General features: G+C 34.2%; 1 protein-coding gene across 6 annotated transcripts in view; it reads left to right on the top strand.

The window, feature by feature from the left end:
• POLK (DNA polymerase kappa) overlaps window positions 1–13,361 on the top strand; it is a 33,684-nt gene that overhangs the window by 15,026 nt on the left and 5,297 nt on the right. For 5 of the 6 annotated variants that reach the window (XM_080373281.1, XM_080373277.1, XM_080373279.1 and 2 more), the window contains 8 exons: window positions 2,474–2,626; window positions 3,012–3,143; window positions 4,789–4,942; window positions 6,310–6,525; window positions 8,202–8,326; window positions 8,504–8,670; window positions 10,841–10,873; window positions 12,165–12,261. In XM_080373281.1, the coding sequence (XP_080229407.1) occupies window positions 2,474–2,626; window positions 3,012–3,143; window positions 4,789–4,942; window positions 6,310–6,525; window positions 8,202–8,326; window positions 8,504–8,670; window positions 10,841–10,873; window positions 12,165–12,261 (1,077 nt within the window). The remainder of the gene's footprint in view (window positions 1–2,473; window positions 2,627–3,011; window positions 3,144–4,788; window positions 4,943–6,309; window positions 6,526–8,201; window positions 8,327–8,503; window positions 8,671–10,840; window positions 10,874–12,164; window positions 12,262–13,361) is intronic. The other variant, XM_080373282.1, reaches the window with a different exon arrangement.

Raw genomic sequence — 13,361 nt, 5'->3', positions numbered from 1 at the left:
AAATTGATCAGTAAGTTAATAATACTTTAAAATTATCCAGCTGCTACCAGATTTGCAAGCTGCTATACTAATGTTTGCTATTTTTATTGATGTGGGTTTTATCCCAGGCTTTTATTCTGTAAATAGTTAATATTGTGTTAAAATAGTATCACTGTTTGTTATCTCTTCATCTTGTCAGATGCTTTTACAAATATAAAAGATTTTGAATAATATTCTCTGTCTTACTTTGGCAAAGCAATTTAAGGTAGAAAATTTGAATTTTGCATTGTGGAATAAGAAAGAAAAAAGTTTTACCCTTTACATTGTTTGAAAGTCATGATAAGCAAAATTAAACTTCTAATTACAATTTGTACTTTTTAGGGTGGTTTTTTTTTTAACTTTTAGAGATAAACTTAGTATCTCTTTTTATCTTCAAAGGAAAATTGAAAGCAGCTTTTCAAAACTTGTCACCCTGGCTTGCCTCTAAGGAACTATTCCGTAACTTTCCATGTGTTACTAAGGAAACACGTGTAGGTGCCCAGGATTCTCTGAGTACATCTGGATGTGTTTTGTTTTGGCATATTACTTTTATCTGTTGCTTTTGCTGAAGAGTTATCTTTTTGTATTTCTGATTAATGTAATTTTACTTCATTCTTTAGATGCGTATGTTAGCTGATCATTAAGTCTTATGTTAGAAAAGCATTTGGGGAGAAAAAGCAAAGAGAAGCTTGTTATAAGTGTGATAAATTGCAATACAGGAGTTATGTAACTGGAGGAGCAATTGACAGTGTTAATTAATTAAGCAATTTGAATTTGAGAGTAACCTGAAAATTATCTGTAAAGTATCATTTAAAGTAAGGATGCTTTTTATGATTATAGTGTGACTTGAAACCCTGCTGAATTAGTAGCATAATGAAAATAATGTAAATTCCCCACTTTTATTTGTGGTTGTTGTTTGAATGGCTTTCCCCTTGTGCTTTTATCTAAACTAGTTTTCTCAACCTCGGAGCATACTGTGCTCTTCTGTATGGAATAACCTAGTTTGAGGGCCCTTTTATCCCTCAAATCAACTTGGAACAAAACAGAGAAGAGACTTTGTAAATCATTATACAGCAATTTAGTTAGAATATTCATAGTCACTTGCCTTGGTTCAAGTGTTTTCAGCTCCAAAAATGGGGTTTTGGATAAGACTTGTGGTTTTTATTAAGCAGCTCTGTTGAGGGGAAAAAAGAGAGAAACTGCCTTCATCTCAGGACCATAAAAGCCATTGCAATCAATCCAGAGATAATTCTGTAATGGAACCTTGATGTCATTAATGTGTTTGTGTGTCCTTGTGCTTGCAAGCATTTCGTTTTTCGCTACTTGCATATCTTGAGCTCTGTTATGCCTATTTGTTGGGGGTTTTTCTTGTTTTGTGTAAACAGAAGTCAGTATAGTCATTAGTGTGGTTAGATAATCACAGTTTTACAGCACTTCCTTTTTTTAAATTCTTTTTTTTTCTCCTCTCACTTTTAGAATGATGTGTGATAGTGCCAACATAGTCATCTTAAATTAGACCTTAAAAATTGCCTGTCAAATGATGCACTGATGCTTCTGGTGACACAGTTCGTTTATAGTTGAAAGACATTTCAGAAACAAGCACATGATCTGCAAGTCTTTTGGTAAAAGAATGCAAGCAGATTAAGCACAATTAAAGTATTTAATAGAGAGGTCTGTGTGCTTGGCCTCTGCCTGGAGATACCATGGAGCTGGTGAAGCAGGGGGTGCTGCTCACCGTCTACTAGAGGAAGATGCTACTTTTGGAGTGAAATGTTCTTTCTGTGTGCTTTTCTGTAAAAGTCACCTTGCAGTTTTGCTAGCAATCCAGCCTTACGTGGTATGGATTCCTATAACAAATGTTAAGGAACTTTATGAAGGGATTAACAGCTTGCTTAGGAGTAAATGAGCCTGTTTGTTTGAGGCCTGATCTCAGACAGGACGAGACAGATGGATCTGCCCTGTGAGCTGTTGGTTCTCAGTTGTCTAGAGCAACTTTCTGAAGTGTGATGGTTTTGTTTAAGAGTGTTGGAAATTCTCCAATAGCAGGGCTTAAGTCTTTTTTAAAGAAAAAAGCTGGAAAAAATGCATTGCAGTAGCTAAAGCTGCATATTCAATGGTCTTACAAAGTTTCTGTCTGAATGAGGTGATGTATCTTCCCCCCACCCCCCCCTTCCCAGCATAGATGGAGTTTTGTTGTTTGTTGGGTTGGGTTTTTTTTCATTGGGTTTTTGGTTGAGGTTTTCATGTACGTTTTGCTGAAGGGGTCTTGTCTCTGAGAGCAAGTTTCATCAGAAATTTAGGTGAGTTTTTTGGTGGTGCTTGTTTGATGGGGTTTAGTTTTGGTTTGGAGGGTTTTTTTAATTGTTTCCAGGTGCATCTGAATTTTTAGGGTCATATGTACTGTGGCACTGCTGCCAGGTTAATAGTTTTTCAGTTACTGGTTTATTCTGTTCAGGTGGACAAACTTGTGCTGGAACTAGAACAGAGCCGTAACCTGAGCAGTACGATTGTACACATTGACATGGATGCCTTCTATGCAGCTGTGGAAATAAGAGACAATCCAGAGCTGAAGGAAAAGCCTATAGCAGTGGGATCAATGAGTATGTTGGTAAGGCTGAATGTCAAAGCTAATACAGAAATCAATTATATGCATCTGAAGCCTAATAAAATCATACAAAATTAGCATAATGTAACAACACTGTTCTGTAGAGAATTTTTATAAGTGTAGAAAAAAATAACAAAAATAATAGAGGAAAAATCTGTCTAAGACTAGATTCTGTAAGATGTAATTTATTTTTCTGTAGAAAGAGTACCGATGAAAGTTTGAAGGATGTAAATAGATTGAAAGGGGGGGTGGGGGAGGTATGCATATAAATTGTCAACCTTGTCAGTCATTTCTGTGTGAAGATACATGATTAGAACTTGATTATTTAACACTGAACTTCAAAAAAAACTTGATTAATGAATATTAAACTTATTTAATCTTTCCTAAGTCCACCTCAAATTACCACGCTAGGAGATTTGGTGTACGTGCAGCCATGCCTGGATTTATCGCTAAAAAGCTATGTCCCCATCTAACTATAGTACCATTAAACTTCGAAAAATACAGCAAAGTGAGTAAAGAGGTAAGTCTGAAAGTGCTTTCTAACCGAAAGTCAGTGAACTTGGTCAATGACTATCAATACATCAGTTCTAGATAATACGAAAAATGGTAGTTTAAATATTAGACTCTTCAGTGAGTTGAACATGAATTTGAACATAAATTAAACAAAACATGGGTGCTTTTGGGCAAGGAGATGAAAATGTATTGCATTCACCCATCTTGCCACTTCAATGAAATCAGTAGTGATGCTGATAGACATTTTCAAAACTGTGTAGTGAGCTAGTGATAACCCTTGAGCCTTATTATTCTTAAAACTCGAAAACCATGGAACATAATCTAATTACTAGGATGCTGCAAGTACATAGGAAACTTGAAGATAATAATTTCATGTAATATATAGTCATCATTTTGAATGCCAATTACTGGAGAGAGAAGCAAAGGGCATTAGTGAGCTCTGAATGCAGATTCATTTGTTTTAAAAGAAGGGACTTTAAACGAAGATCAAAAAATTAGGGAGAAAGAAATCACGTTTTGCTTTCAAGAAAGTCAGGGGAAATACACTATCCAAAATCCTGTTTAAAAAATAAGTTAAAAAAAAAAAGATCTTTTGTAGGTCTTAAATCAAACTAGTGTGTGGCACAAGTCTCCTGACTTCAATAGAATTATGCCCAAATTTATTCATTCATTCATTTATTTTTATGAAGGCTCAATCTCTTTACATAAATAAAGCAATCTAATTACTAATTTTGATGTTGATTTTTCTCACTTCTGTTGTGAAAAAGCATATATAAATACGAGTATTTCAGAATGACTTTGAACTTGTTAAGGATCTTGGATTTCATGATAAGTATTTCAACGGGGTAAAGTACTGAAGGTTCGAGTTGATTTGCATTTTTAGTTACGTTTTTCTATTGGAATTTGGATTGAAAATACTTAAATTAATTCATTTTGTCATTAAAAGTTGAGCAGTGAATCCTGTCTTTAATCAGTTTCAGAAGGATGAACTGCATGTGAACAAATGTTGTGATATCTAAGAATCTGACCAAACTGGTGGAGAAAACATGACACAGTGAAATTTTCCTCCTTGTTTAAAAATAAAGAGAGAGGGGAAAAAAGAGGAAAAAAGGTAGAGATTTTATTTTGACAATTTCATTTACTATATTGCCTTTTGGGCAGATGCACTTATCACAAAAGATTTTTCTAACAGGTTTTGCCTGTGACATTAACCAGTGCAATTGGCTGTAGTTTAAATGTAATTTAAATGTAATTTAAATGTGTTTTTTCTTTAACTTTGCATATGTAATATCTGACACACAGCGCACAGAAAGCTCTGTGCTTTGTTGAGTTCCCAGGTCCCTGGTTTTATTCAGGTGGTTACTGCAGTGTCTGTGACCCTAGTGTCTGTGAAGTCCTTATACACTGATATTAATGTCCTCTACGGTAAGATACATGGCTCAAAATTGGTTTAATTCTCTACTTACTATCTTGCTACTTGTGAGAGCAGTACTATAATTTTCCAATATCAATAGATAATTTATTTTATAAGTATCTTTAATACTGATTGGTCATCTTGAAGTTTCAGAGTATGTTTGTTCACCTCACAATTGTGCGTCATGATCTGCTTTTAAAGCAACAAGGCTTTAAACTTTCACTGTTTGTTTATCAAGGTTAGAGAAATACTGGCTGAATATGATCCCAATTTTATGCCTGTGGGTCTAGATGAGGCCTACCTGAACATAGCAGAGCACTTGGAGGAAAGGCTGAACTGGCCTGAAGAGAAGAGAAGATTCTTTTTTAATACAGAAAGCACTGCAGAAAAAGGTAAGCAAATTACTGTCTTTATGTGGTCATCTGACACTGAGGGGACTTAAGTCTTTGTGTAGTTTGTCCTCCCGTATATTCTTTATCTCCAATTTGTTAGTTTACAGGCTAACTTTCTCTGCTACACACCAGTGCAGAAAAGGTATGCTGCTAATGATTTGGGCTTGGAGGATTTTTCTTTGAGTAAAATGTGTGAAAAGTGATACTAGGTTTATTAAACCATGTGGTGTGTTTTAGGTGTGTATTTTTTCTTTACAATTCAACATGATAATTTTGCAAATACATAGTAATAATCTTATGGCTTAAGGAAGTGTAGAATAAATAAAATTTCTGTTCTAGAAGTTCTTTGTATTTTGCAAAGATATTTCCAATGATACTGTAGTAAGTCCTGTACATCAGAAACATGAGAAATAGTCTGTAAAGACAGTGAGCATAAGCTCTAGTTACATGATGATTTTGCAAGACAAAGTAATGAGCACTACCAGGGTTACAGTAATGCTTGAAATATGACTGGATTTCACTTGGCTCTAGAAGGTGGAGTTGGAACCACATCCACAACTGTATATCCAATTGGGAACCATAAAAAAGGAGGAGTCATATAAATGGTTGATTATTGCACAAACCGGAACATTTCTTACCAGTATTCAAAAATTATCTAAATAGCCATTAAGAGGATAATCAAGGATACATTACTACTGAAAAGCTTTAATGGAATACAAAGAAGCGAACTGTCATAGCCTTTACAAAATAAGTATCACTGATGTCTAGCATAGTCATGTGCCTTTTCATACTTCTCTAACATCTTTGTTCCCGTGAAACACAAACAAGCACTCAGAATGTGGATCTATAATAGTAAAGTTTGTAGAGTCAAAGGGCTGCTGACATTTCTTGTTCTCCCATGACAGCAGTTGAAAACAAGAAGCTCACCAGGCTGGTGGTTCTAGAACCAGATATCCCAGAACCCTAATGTTCTTCAGAGAATATTGAAAAAACTTCTGCAAAAGATTTTCACTTCCACAAAAAAAGGGGGTATCTGGCCTTCTCTCCAATATGAAACAAAAATAATGCCAGAATTTTGGTGGTTTTCTGCTGCTACAGCAACAGGTCATTAAACCTTGTTATTTCCAGTCTCCTAGCCAATTATTCCAATCTCAGCCAAGCTCAAATCATATTAAGAACAAAGCATTAAGACTCTCTTTTCTTCTAACAAAAAAACCTATGCAGTTAGTTCAGCTAAATAATTATTTTTTTCGCAAACAGAAAAAATAAAATTTTTAGTGAACTATTTTCAGCCACTGCAGAAGGAAATCAGTAAACTATGTTTTATATATGGATGGATTATCTATTTCTATTTCTATCTAACATAGATAAAGCTGATATAAACATGTCTGCAAAATTTAATGAAGATGGATACTCCGCTTCACCAGTACTGTTTGAAGAAAACACACCTCTCATGAATGACCACGCTGAAAAAAAAGATGAGTTGGTGCAAAATTCAGTTGTCTTTGGAACTAATGCAGAGGAAGCTGTGAAGGAAATTCGCTTTAGGATTGAGCAGAAAACTCAACTGACTGCTAGTGCAGGTATTCAGACACATGAATAGTAATAATGCTTTGTATTTCCACAATGTCTTCTACTGTAATCTCAGAGGTCATTAATTAAGAAATTAGCATTGCCCCTGCATTCTTCTGCTGCAAAGAAATAAACTGTCTTCCAAATCTGCAGACTGTGACTTTCAAGAGATCTAATAGCTGTCAAAGCCACTCCTTCTTTTTACTTTTGTTTTGTTTTGTTTTTTAAATCATAGAAGCAGTTCTACCACCTTTTGGCTTCTTTCTTCTTGAAATACAAGTAGTGTGGTAGAACTGCTGGGAGCGCTCAGAAGCTAATCTTAGTGCTGATGGTTGTTGTTTTAGTGCTTCATGTAATTATTTTCATAAGCCAGTGTCACAGTGAAATCTGTCTGGTTGCTAAATTTCTGTTAGTTTGAAAAACAGATCTTATTGTTAAGTATTTGTAAAGTTCTCCATGCTGTTCCTTGCTTAAGGCAATATCAAAATTCATTAAAAAGTTAGTTCTCAGAGTAGTAAATACATATTGAGGTTAATAAATTGTTCACTAGCTTTTTAGTATTTACTGTTCAGTTTTTATGTCTTTTGACCTTGGGCAACCTACCTGTAAATTGAATGTTTTGGTGATAATCTGGATTAGGTCACTAAAAAAAGTGTATGTCCCTAGTCACTTAAATTGGATGCCATCCAAACTGTGAACCAGGTCAGTGAGTGCTGAGCTTTATGAAGCAGATGTGGAAGGCCAGGGAAGTGTTGAAAGTAAAGCAGTTAGTAGGAAGTAGCAGGATGAGACCTCCCCTCCTACATGTTGTGAATGGTAGCAAAATAATAATTTTTTTCTACTTAAGTATTGTCTTCCTAAGGTTGTTAGTGTTCAGAAAACAGACATAGCTTTTATAAGTGCATCAGGTGTTTTAAGCCCAGTAATTAAGAACTATTAGATGGCTAACTGAAACAATACTGATAATCAATAATAAATACAATTATTTCTACCATCTTGAATAATACCTTACATCAGGGAGCAAATCAAAATTTAGAATACTAGACCTGTAGTGCAGAGTAATTCTATTTTTCTTGCTAACTTAATCCAGAGTTCATTTGCAAAAACAGTTACTCTGATAGAAAAGAGCAGTCCCTCCTCATCCCTACTAGTGTCAGTGATATATATATTTTTTAAAAAAATAACTGCATAGCAGTGTTAGCCCACAAAACACTTTAATGTGGTAAATTTTGTAAAAATTAATTTAGTTTTTTTGCTGAAATACAGGGAAGAAATATCTCTTTTTCATTAGGAGTTCATTGTAACTGCAGTTGTAAGCATTTCCTTCTTTCTTATGATCACCATCGTAAAATCCTTCAATGGTGTAACTGGTGTTATTTTTAAACATTTGGTATTTAACCCCTCATGACTGATTAGTGCATGTTGTGTTACCCTATCTTAAAACGGTAGCTACGCTCTATCTGTTATATTTCATCTACGACAAATATTTATGTTCTCACATGTCTGTTACAAATTTTTTTTTGCAGAATTGTAACAAATCTGTTCATCAGTTATTGTCATTCTTCTGCTTATGTTTAGTCTTTGCCAAATGTGTAGTCTATTCCTGTGCTTTTAAAAATTGGGCAGTTGAAATTAAACATTGTCTAGTATCTTTTGAAAATACAGGTTTTGTTTGTTTGTTTTTAAGGCATAGCACCGAATACAATGTTAGCAAAAATGTGCAGTGATCGTAATAAACCTAATGGGCAATACAGAATTGATCCCAAGAGACACGCAGTGTTAGACTTCCTAAAAGATTTGCCTATTAGAAAGGTAAGAGATACCATGACGTTTGCTATGCAGTCATGTTCCTTATGTTCTAAAAGCAAATTTCTGCTGAAGAAATACACTTTCCTAGGTAATCTGCAAGTTGTGTTTGATTTAAATTGTTCTTAGTATTGGATCTACAAATGGAAAGTTTCCAACATAGTGATACTTACTCTTTTTCAGGTACCAGGTATAGGAAAAGTAACAGAGAAGATGTTAAAAGCCCTTGGAATTGTGACTTGCTCAGAACTTTATCAGCAGAGGGCACTACTTTCTCTTCTTTTTTCAGAAGCATCTTGGCGTAATTTCTTGGATATTTCCCTTGGTTTGGGTTCAACACATTTGGAAAAGTATGTTTTGCTTTTTGTTTTTTTATCCTGTGTTTGCATTTTTCTGAATTTTTCCTTGTGTATGTTACATACTGTACATATTAAGACTTGACGCATTGAGAAACAAATATGAAAGTTTGGCTTGTTTAATATATTTTAAAAGATCTTGGATAACTGTTACTCTTACAGTTATGGCTAAGATACTCATAACAGCCAAACATTAAAAAGCAAAAGTTTGTATAGCCATATCTGAGACGTAAAATTCAATACATCTGTCAGAGAAGTTGTGTGTATATATCAATAAATCAAGTCAGTATCATTTGGGATAACCTCACGATTACTAAAATAGCTAAAGGAAAATGAGTTGTCCTAAGCAGAGGTATTCAGTCCTGTTTCTTCTATTAAAAATGTATACATTCATTGGGTTTTATTATTATCTATATATTATTACAGTATTATACATGTAATTAAAATCTCATTGGTATCTGATCTTCTGGTGGTAAATTGTCATATTGCTAATTAAAGTAAGTGAAGCTACTGTTTCCTGTCATGCTGTTTCCTATCATGTTTATGTATATATTTGTAATATCAATTTGTGAATTTGCTGGAATGGAACTGGAGATTTTTATATCCTTCTTCATGTCTGTTCCCTTAAGGTTCATACTACTGTAGTGGTGCTTTAGCCTCCTGTTTGGGAGGGGAGAAATCAGTCTTACTGGTGAATACAACTTTTCCATAGCATGTGTCATTTTGAAGCTTGTCCGGGATACAAACATGGAACATCTGTTCTTAAAAAAAAAAAAAAAAAAGAAAAAGAAGACATTTTGCTGTTTGTGTAACCAAGAGTCTTAATTTAAGAATGAGTATTTTCTTTTAAATATTCCTTCCGTAAATATCTTTCTATCCTTCCCTATGTGCTGAAATTCTGTTTAAAAATAACTTCATAATGATTTGGTTTCATTAGGAGTTCCAAAGTGTCTTATGTACTTCTGAAAGACCTATTCTGTATTATTTCTGTTACTTCTCTGACAGTAATACATCCTCCCTTTTGTCCATTTGACTACAAAATAATATATACAGACAGCAGTTTGTAGACCAGTAATGTGCTAGCACAAATCTTTGTTTTTTCTTTTCAGAGTTATGCTGAGTTTAAACAAAATGTGCAGTAAGATTGAATTTGTGAAGGTGGCTTCACAATATAAAAGATAAAATTCAGTTTTCCAAATATTTGTTTCTGTTAAGATAATGCAACCTCAAATGGTCCTTTAATAATTGGTGCACTCTTTCCCTGTATTCATCCTGTTCAGGTGTTGTACAGTCTAGGAAATCTCCCAGTACATTTAAAAAAAAGTAAAAGGTGCATTTCAAAAGCCAAGATTATAATTGTGAGGGAGAACACATTTTTAACAGTGTTTTATAAGAAATATATTTCTTGGTTTTGTTTTTGTTAGCATGAACTTTATTTCTGTGATTTTTAGTGTGGAGAAAGCAAGCCCTTAAATACCAACACCTCAGTCAGTAAACTGTTGATCTTATGGTCATTGTCTTTGACTACCTTCATTTAGGAAAATCTGAGGATACCAAATTTGTTATTTCTAATAGTTATAAACAGAAGAAGGACCTAAAAAGAAATTGCTCTGAGGAACTCCTTATATGCAGAAGAGTTGTTAAAGGATGCTCAGTTAAAACCAGAAGGAAACAAAAGATGCCTTAACACATCACCTTTAACATGGGCAATAATTTAGTCAAAAAGCATACTAATTCCTCAGACAAAAAATATTCAAATATGCATAGTATGTTCAGGATTTTAATAGCACAGTTATAGCTAGGTGATACAGTATAGGATTTGTAGTTAGTTTTATTTTTAAATAAGACTGTTGATACGAGGGGAGTTTCTTTGGGGTTTTGTTGTTGCTTGGTTTGGTTTTTTACCAACTGTTTATTGATGTCTGTGGCTGATCTATGTCTTTACTTCATCTACAGTAAATTAATGTTTTCTTTAAATAAAACCCTCTTCATTTTGCACTTGCTTAAGCTTGATGTACAAGATTTGTAGAAAAAAGTTAACATCCAGATTTTATAGAAGACGATTACTATTAGTTATTGAAGCACGATTGGTTGATTCAGTTTATTGAAAAGATAACGGTTCTAGGTAAAGTGAATATAATAAATTGGTTTTTTCTTTTAAAAGGGATGGAGAAAGAAAAAGTATGAGCACTGAAAGGTATGTCTCCTTAATATTGAAAAAAATTACACTAATCACTAAACTTACTTAATGCTAAGTAGTATATACTTTTCTCAGTCATGTAATTTCATTGTGTATTTATATGTGTTTTGATAACACATACAACAAGCTCACTAAATCAGATTGAGGCTTTCATTATTTTCTGTTTCCTTGGCTTTAGAATATTGTGGAGGTACTTCTATTGGATTGTGTGCTCTCTTTTCATATCATCTGATTCTCCTAATGCCTTTAATGCATCAAAGTGGTCTTTAAGACATAATACAGGGTGGAAATATAAGGACTTTTTTTATATGTTTTTTTTATATGTTCCAGTTTAACATCAGTATCAGTCAAGTAGCCTGCAGTGCCATGCATAGCAGAACATGCGTAAGGTAGACTTGCAAAACGGAGAATAATTTTTCAAGGTTAACTAAAATTTGTTACATTTCCTATCTTTTTAAGTTTTTAACAGTGTGAAGTTCCTTAAGAAGGTGGTGTATGTAATTTCCAAAAGTTCATTTTTAAAAAGGCAATACTACAAGGGGAATCTGTAGACCACTGTGATAATTATCCTTACCCTTATGTGTTGTCTGTTCTTAGAAAAGAAGATAAGAAAAGATTCTTATTCCTACTAAATAAATCAAAATTCCTATTTAAAACCACTCTTAAAACCACTGCTAATTGAAGGTTGCCTTTCTTCTCATGTTTTTACTAAAAAGCAGATGCACAACAGAAAAATAATATTGTAAATGCACTGCTAAAAAGCTCTAGCAAAGGCAGCAACATTTTGATGGTAAGGTAGTTTTTCCTCTTCTGAGGCATAATTATTCTAGCTGGCATCTTTTTCTTGGCATCTGTATAAATTGATTCTGATACTGGGTTCTGTTGACTTTCAAATCCTTGCTTTCTTCTGATGTAATACAGCACTGTGCAAAGGAGTTTAAATACAAATAACGTGGCTGGCTCCATGAGTTCAGTCGGTGTTAGTATTCTCTCTTGCAAATATTTAAACATGAATGACTATACATGTGGTACATTTTCAAGTAGTGCATTAAAAATTGAAAGCCAAGTTATTTCATTACTTGAAGGGCTTTGAAACACATAAATGTGCACAAATCTTTCTGTATAATATTCCTATTAATATTCATTTTTCCTTGAAGTAAACACTCAAACTGACACAACCTTCTTCTGATGTAGTTTTGTTTAACTGTACAAAAAAATAATTTAGATGGCAGCCACTGAATGAATTTTTGGGGTTCATACTGTAAAAGAGATCCTATCTTTATCTTAGAACATTCAGTGAAATAAATGCAACAGAAGACCAGTACAGCTTGTGTCGAGAACTCTGCAGAGATCTTGCTCAAGAGCTACAGAAAGAAGGACTTAAGGTATTTATATTATTCTCTGTTTACTTGCAAAAAGACAAAACTGTACTGAAACTCAGTGTTAGTGTGAGTGCTTTCAGCATCATCATACCATGCAATCTATCTTCCTGAGTTTCTGTTCTTTAATTTGCAGATGTTTAGAATTGTTTAGGTGGCATTTTGTTATTGTTCAGGTGGCTATCCGATAATATGTGTGGAAAAAATTCAACAAATTAACCAAGTTATTTAGCATATAAACATCTTATGCTAAAAGCAATGTTTTTAAGCAAGCAATAAAGCTGATTCCCTATGAGCTGTGCTTTGGTCAGTCACATAATACTGATGTATTTAAAACACTGTGTTACTCTCCCATATTCGTACCAGATTCAGTCAACAGCCAGTAGTGTAGCTGAAGAAGTTCACATGTCCCCAGCTTGCTGACAAGTTATTCATACCATTCAGTGGTATGAATGGTAGGAACAGTCCCTGTATTCCTTCTGCTTAAATTTCTGTTTACTATCTGGAAAGAACAGTTCATATTTTCTATGGAGGTCTTTATGGTAAAGCAAGGAATAATATTCAAGACCTAAAAGAATGGTGATTGGTCTTCTTCAGCCCTAAAAGATTGTCTCAAAAGATGACAGGTTGAAAGGGAAATCATCAGCTAAGTAGGACAAAGGGATAAGCTTACAAAGGCACCAGAACAAAAAAAGTGCCATGTATTTACATTTGGATGGTCACACTACATCACACAAATGATTTGGAAGGTGTTGCCAGGGGAATATCTGTGCCAAACACAGATGCTGTGTGTGGCTCTGATAGCACCATGCAGGAGGAAGTTTTCAGTGAATCCTTAATTGGGTATCATTCTTAGTAGTTTTCCCGGCAAAGTTAAGCTATCTGGCACTAAAGTTGCTAAGTGAGGAAGTAAATTTTGTAGACGGGATATAAGTTGAGGCTGTAGCCAAACCATGAGATGTGTTGAATATGCACTGATGGCAGATGGTCTGCTGGGAACCATAGCCAAATGACCCAGTTCAGAGAATTTGACTTTGGCACCAGTTTAGGAGCAAGTGCAGAATCTTGCAGGCAAATTCTTGGCAGTGCCTCTTGCTGTACACATA

The sequence above is a fragment of the Falco punctatus genome (genome assembly GCF_963210335.1).
Source record: "Falco punctatus genome assembly, chromosome: Z".
Classification (NCBI taxonomy): Eukaryota; Metazoa; Chordata; class Aves; order Falconiformes; family Falconidae; genus Falco; species Falco punctatus.
The sequence above is the reverse complement of the archived record's forward strand: the minus strand, read 5'-3'. Positions and strand labels throughout refer to the sequence as shown.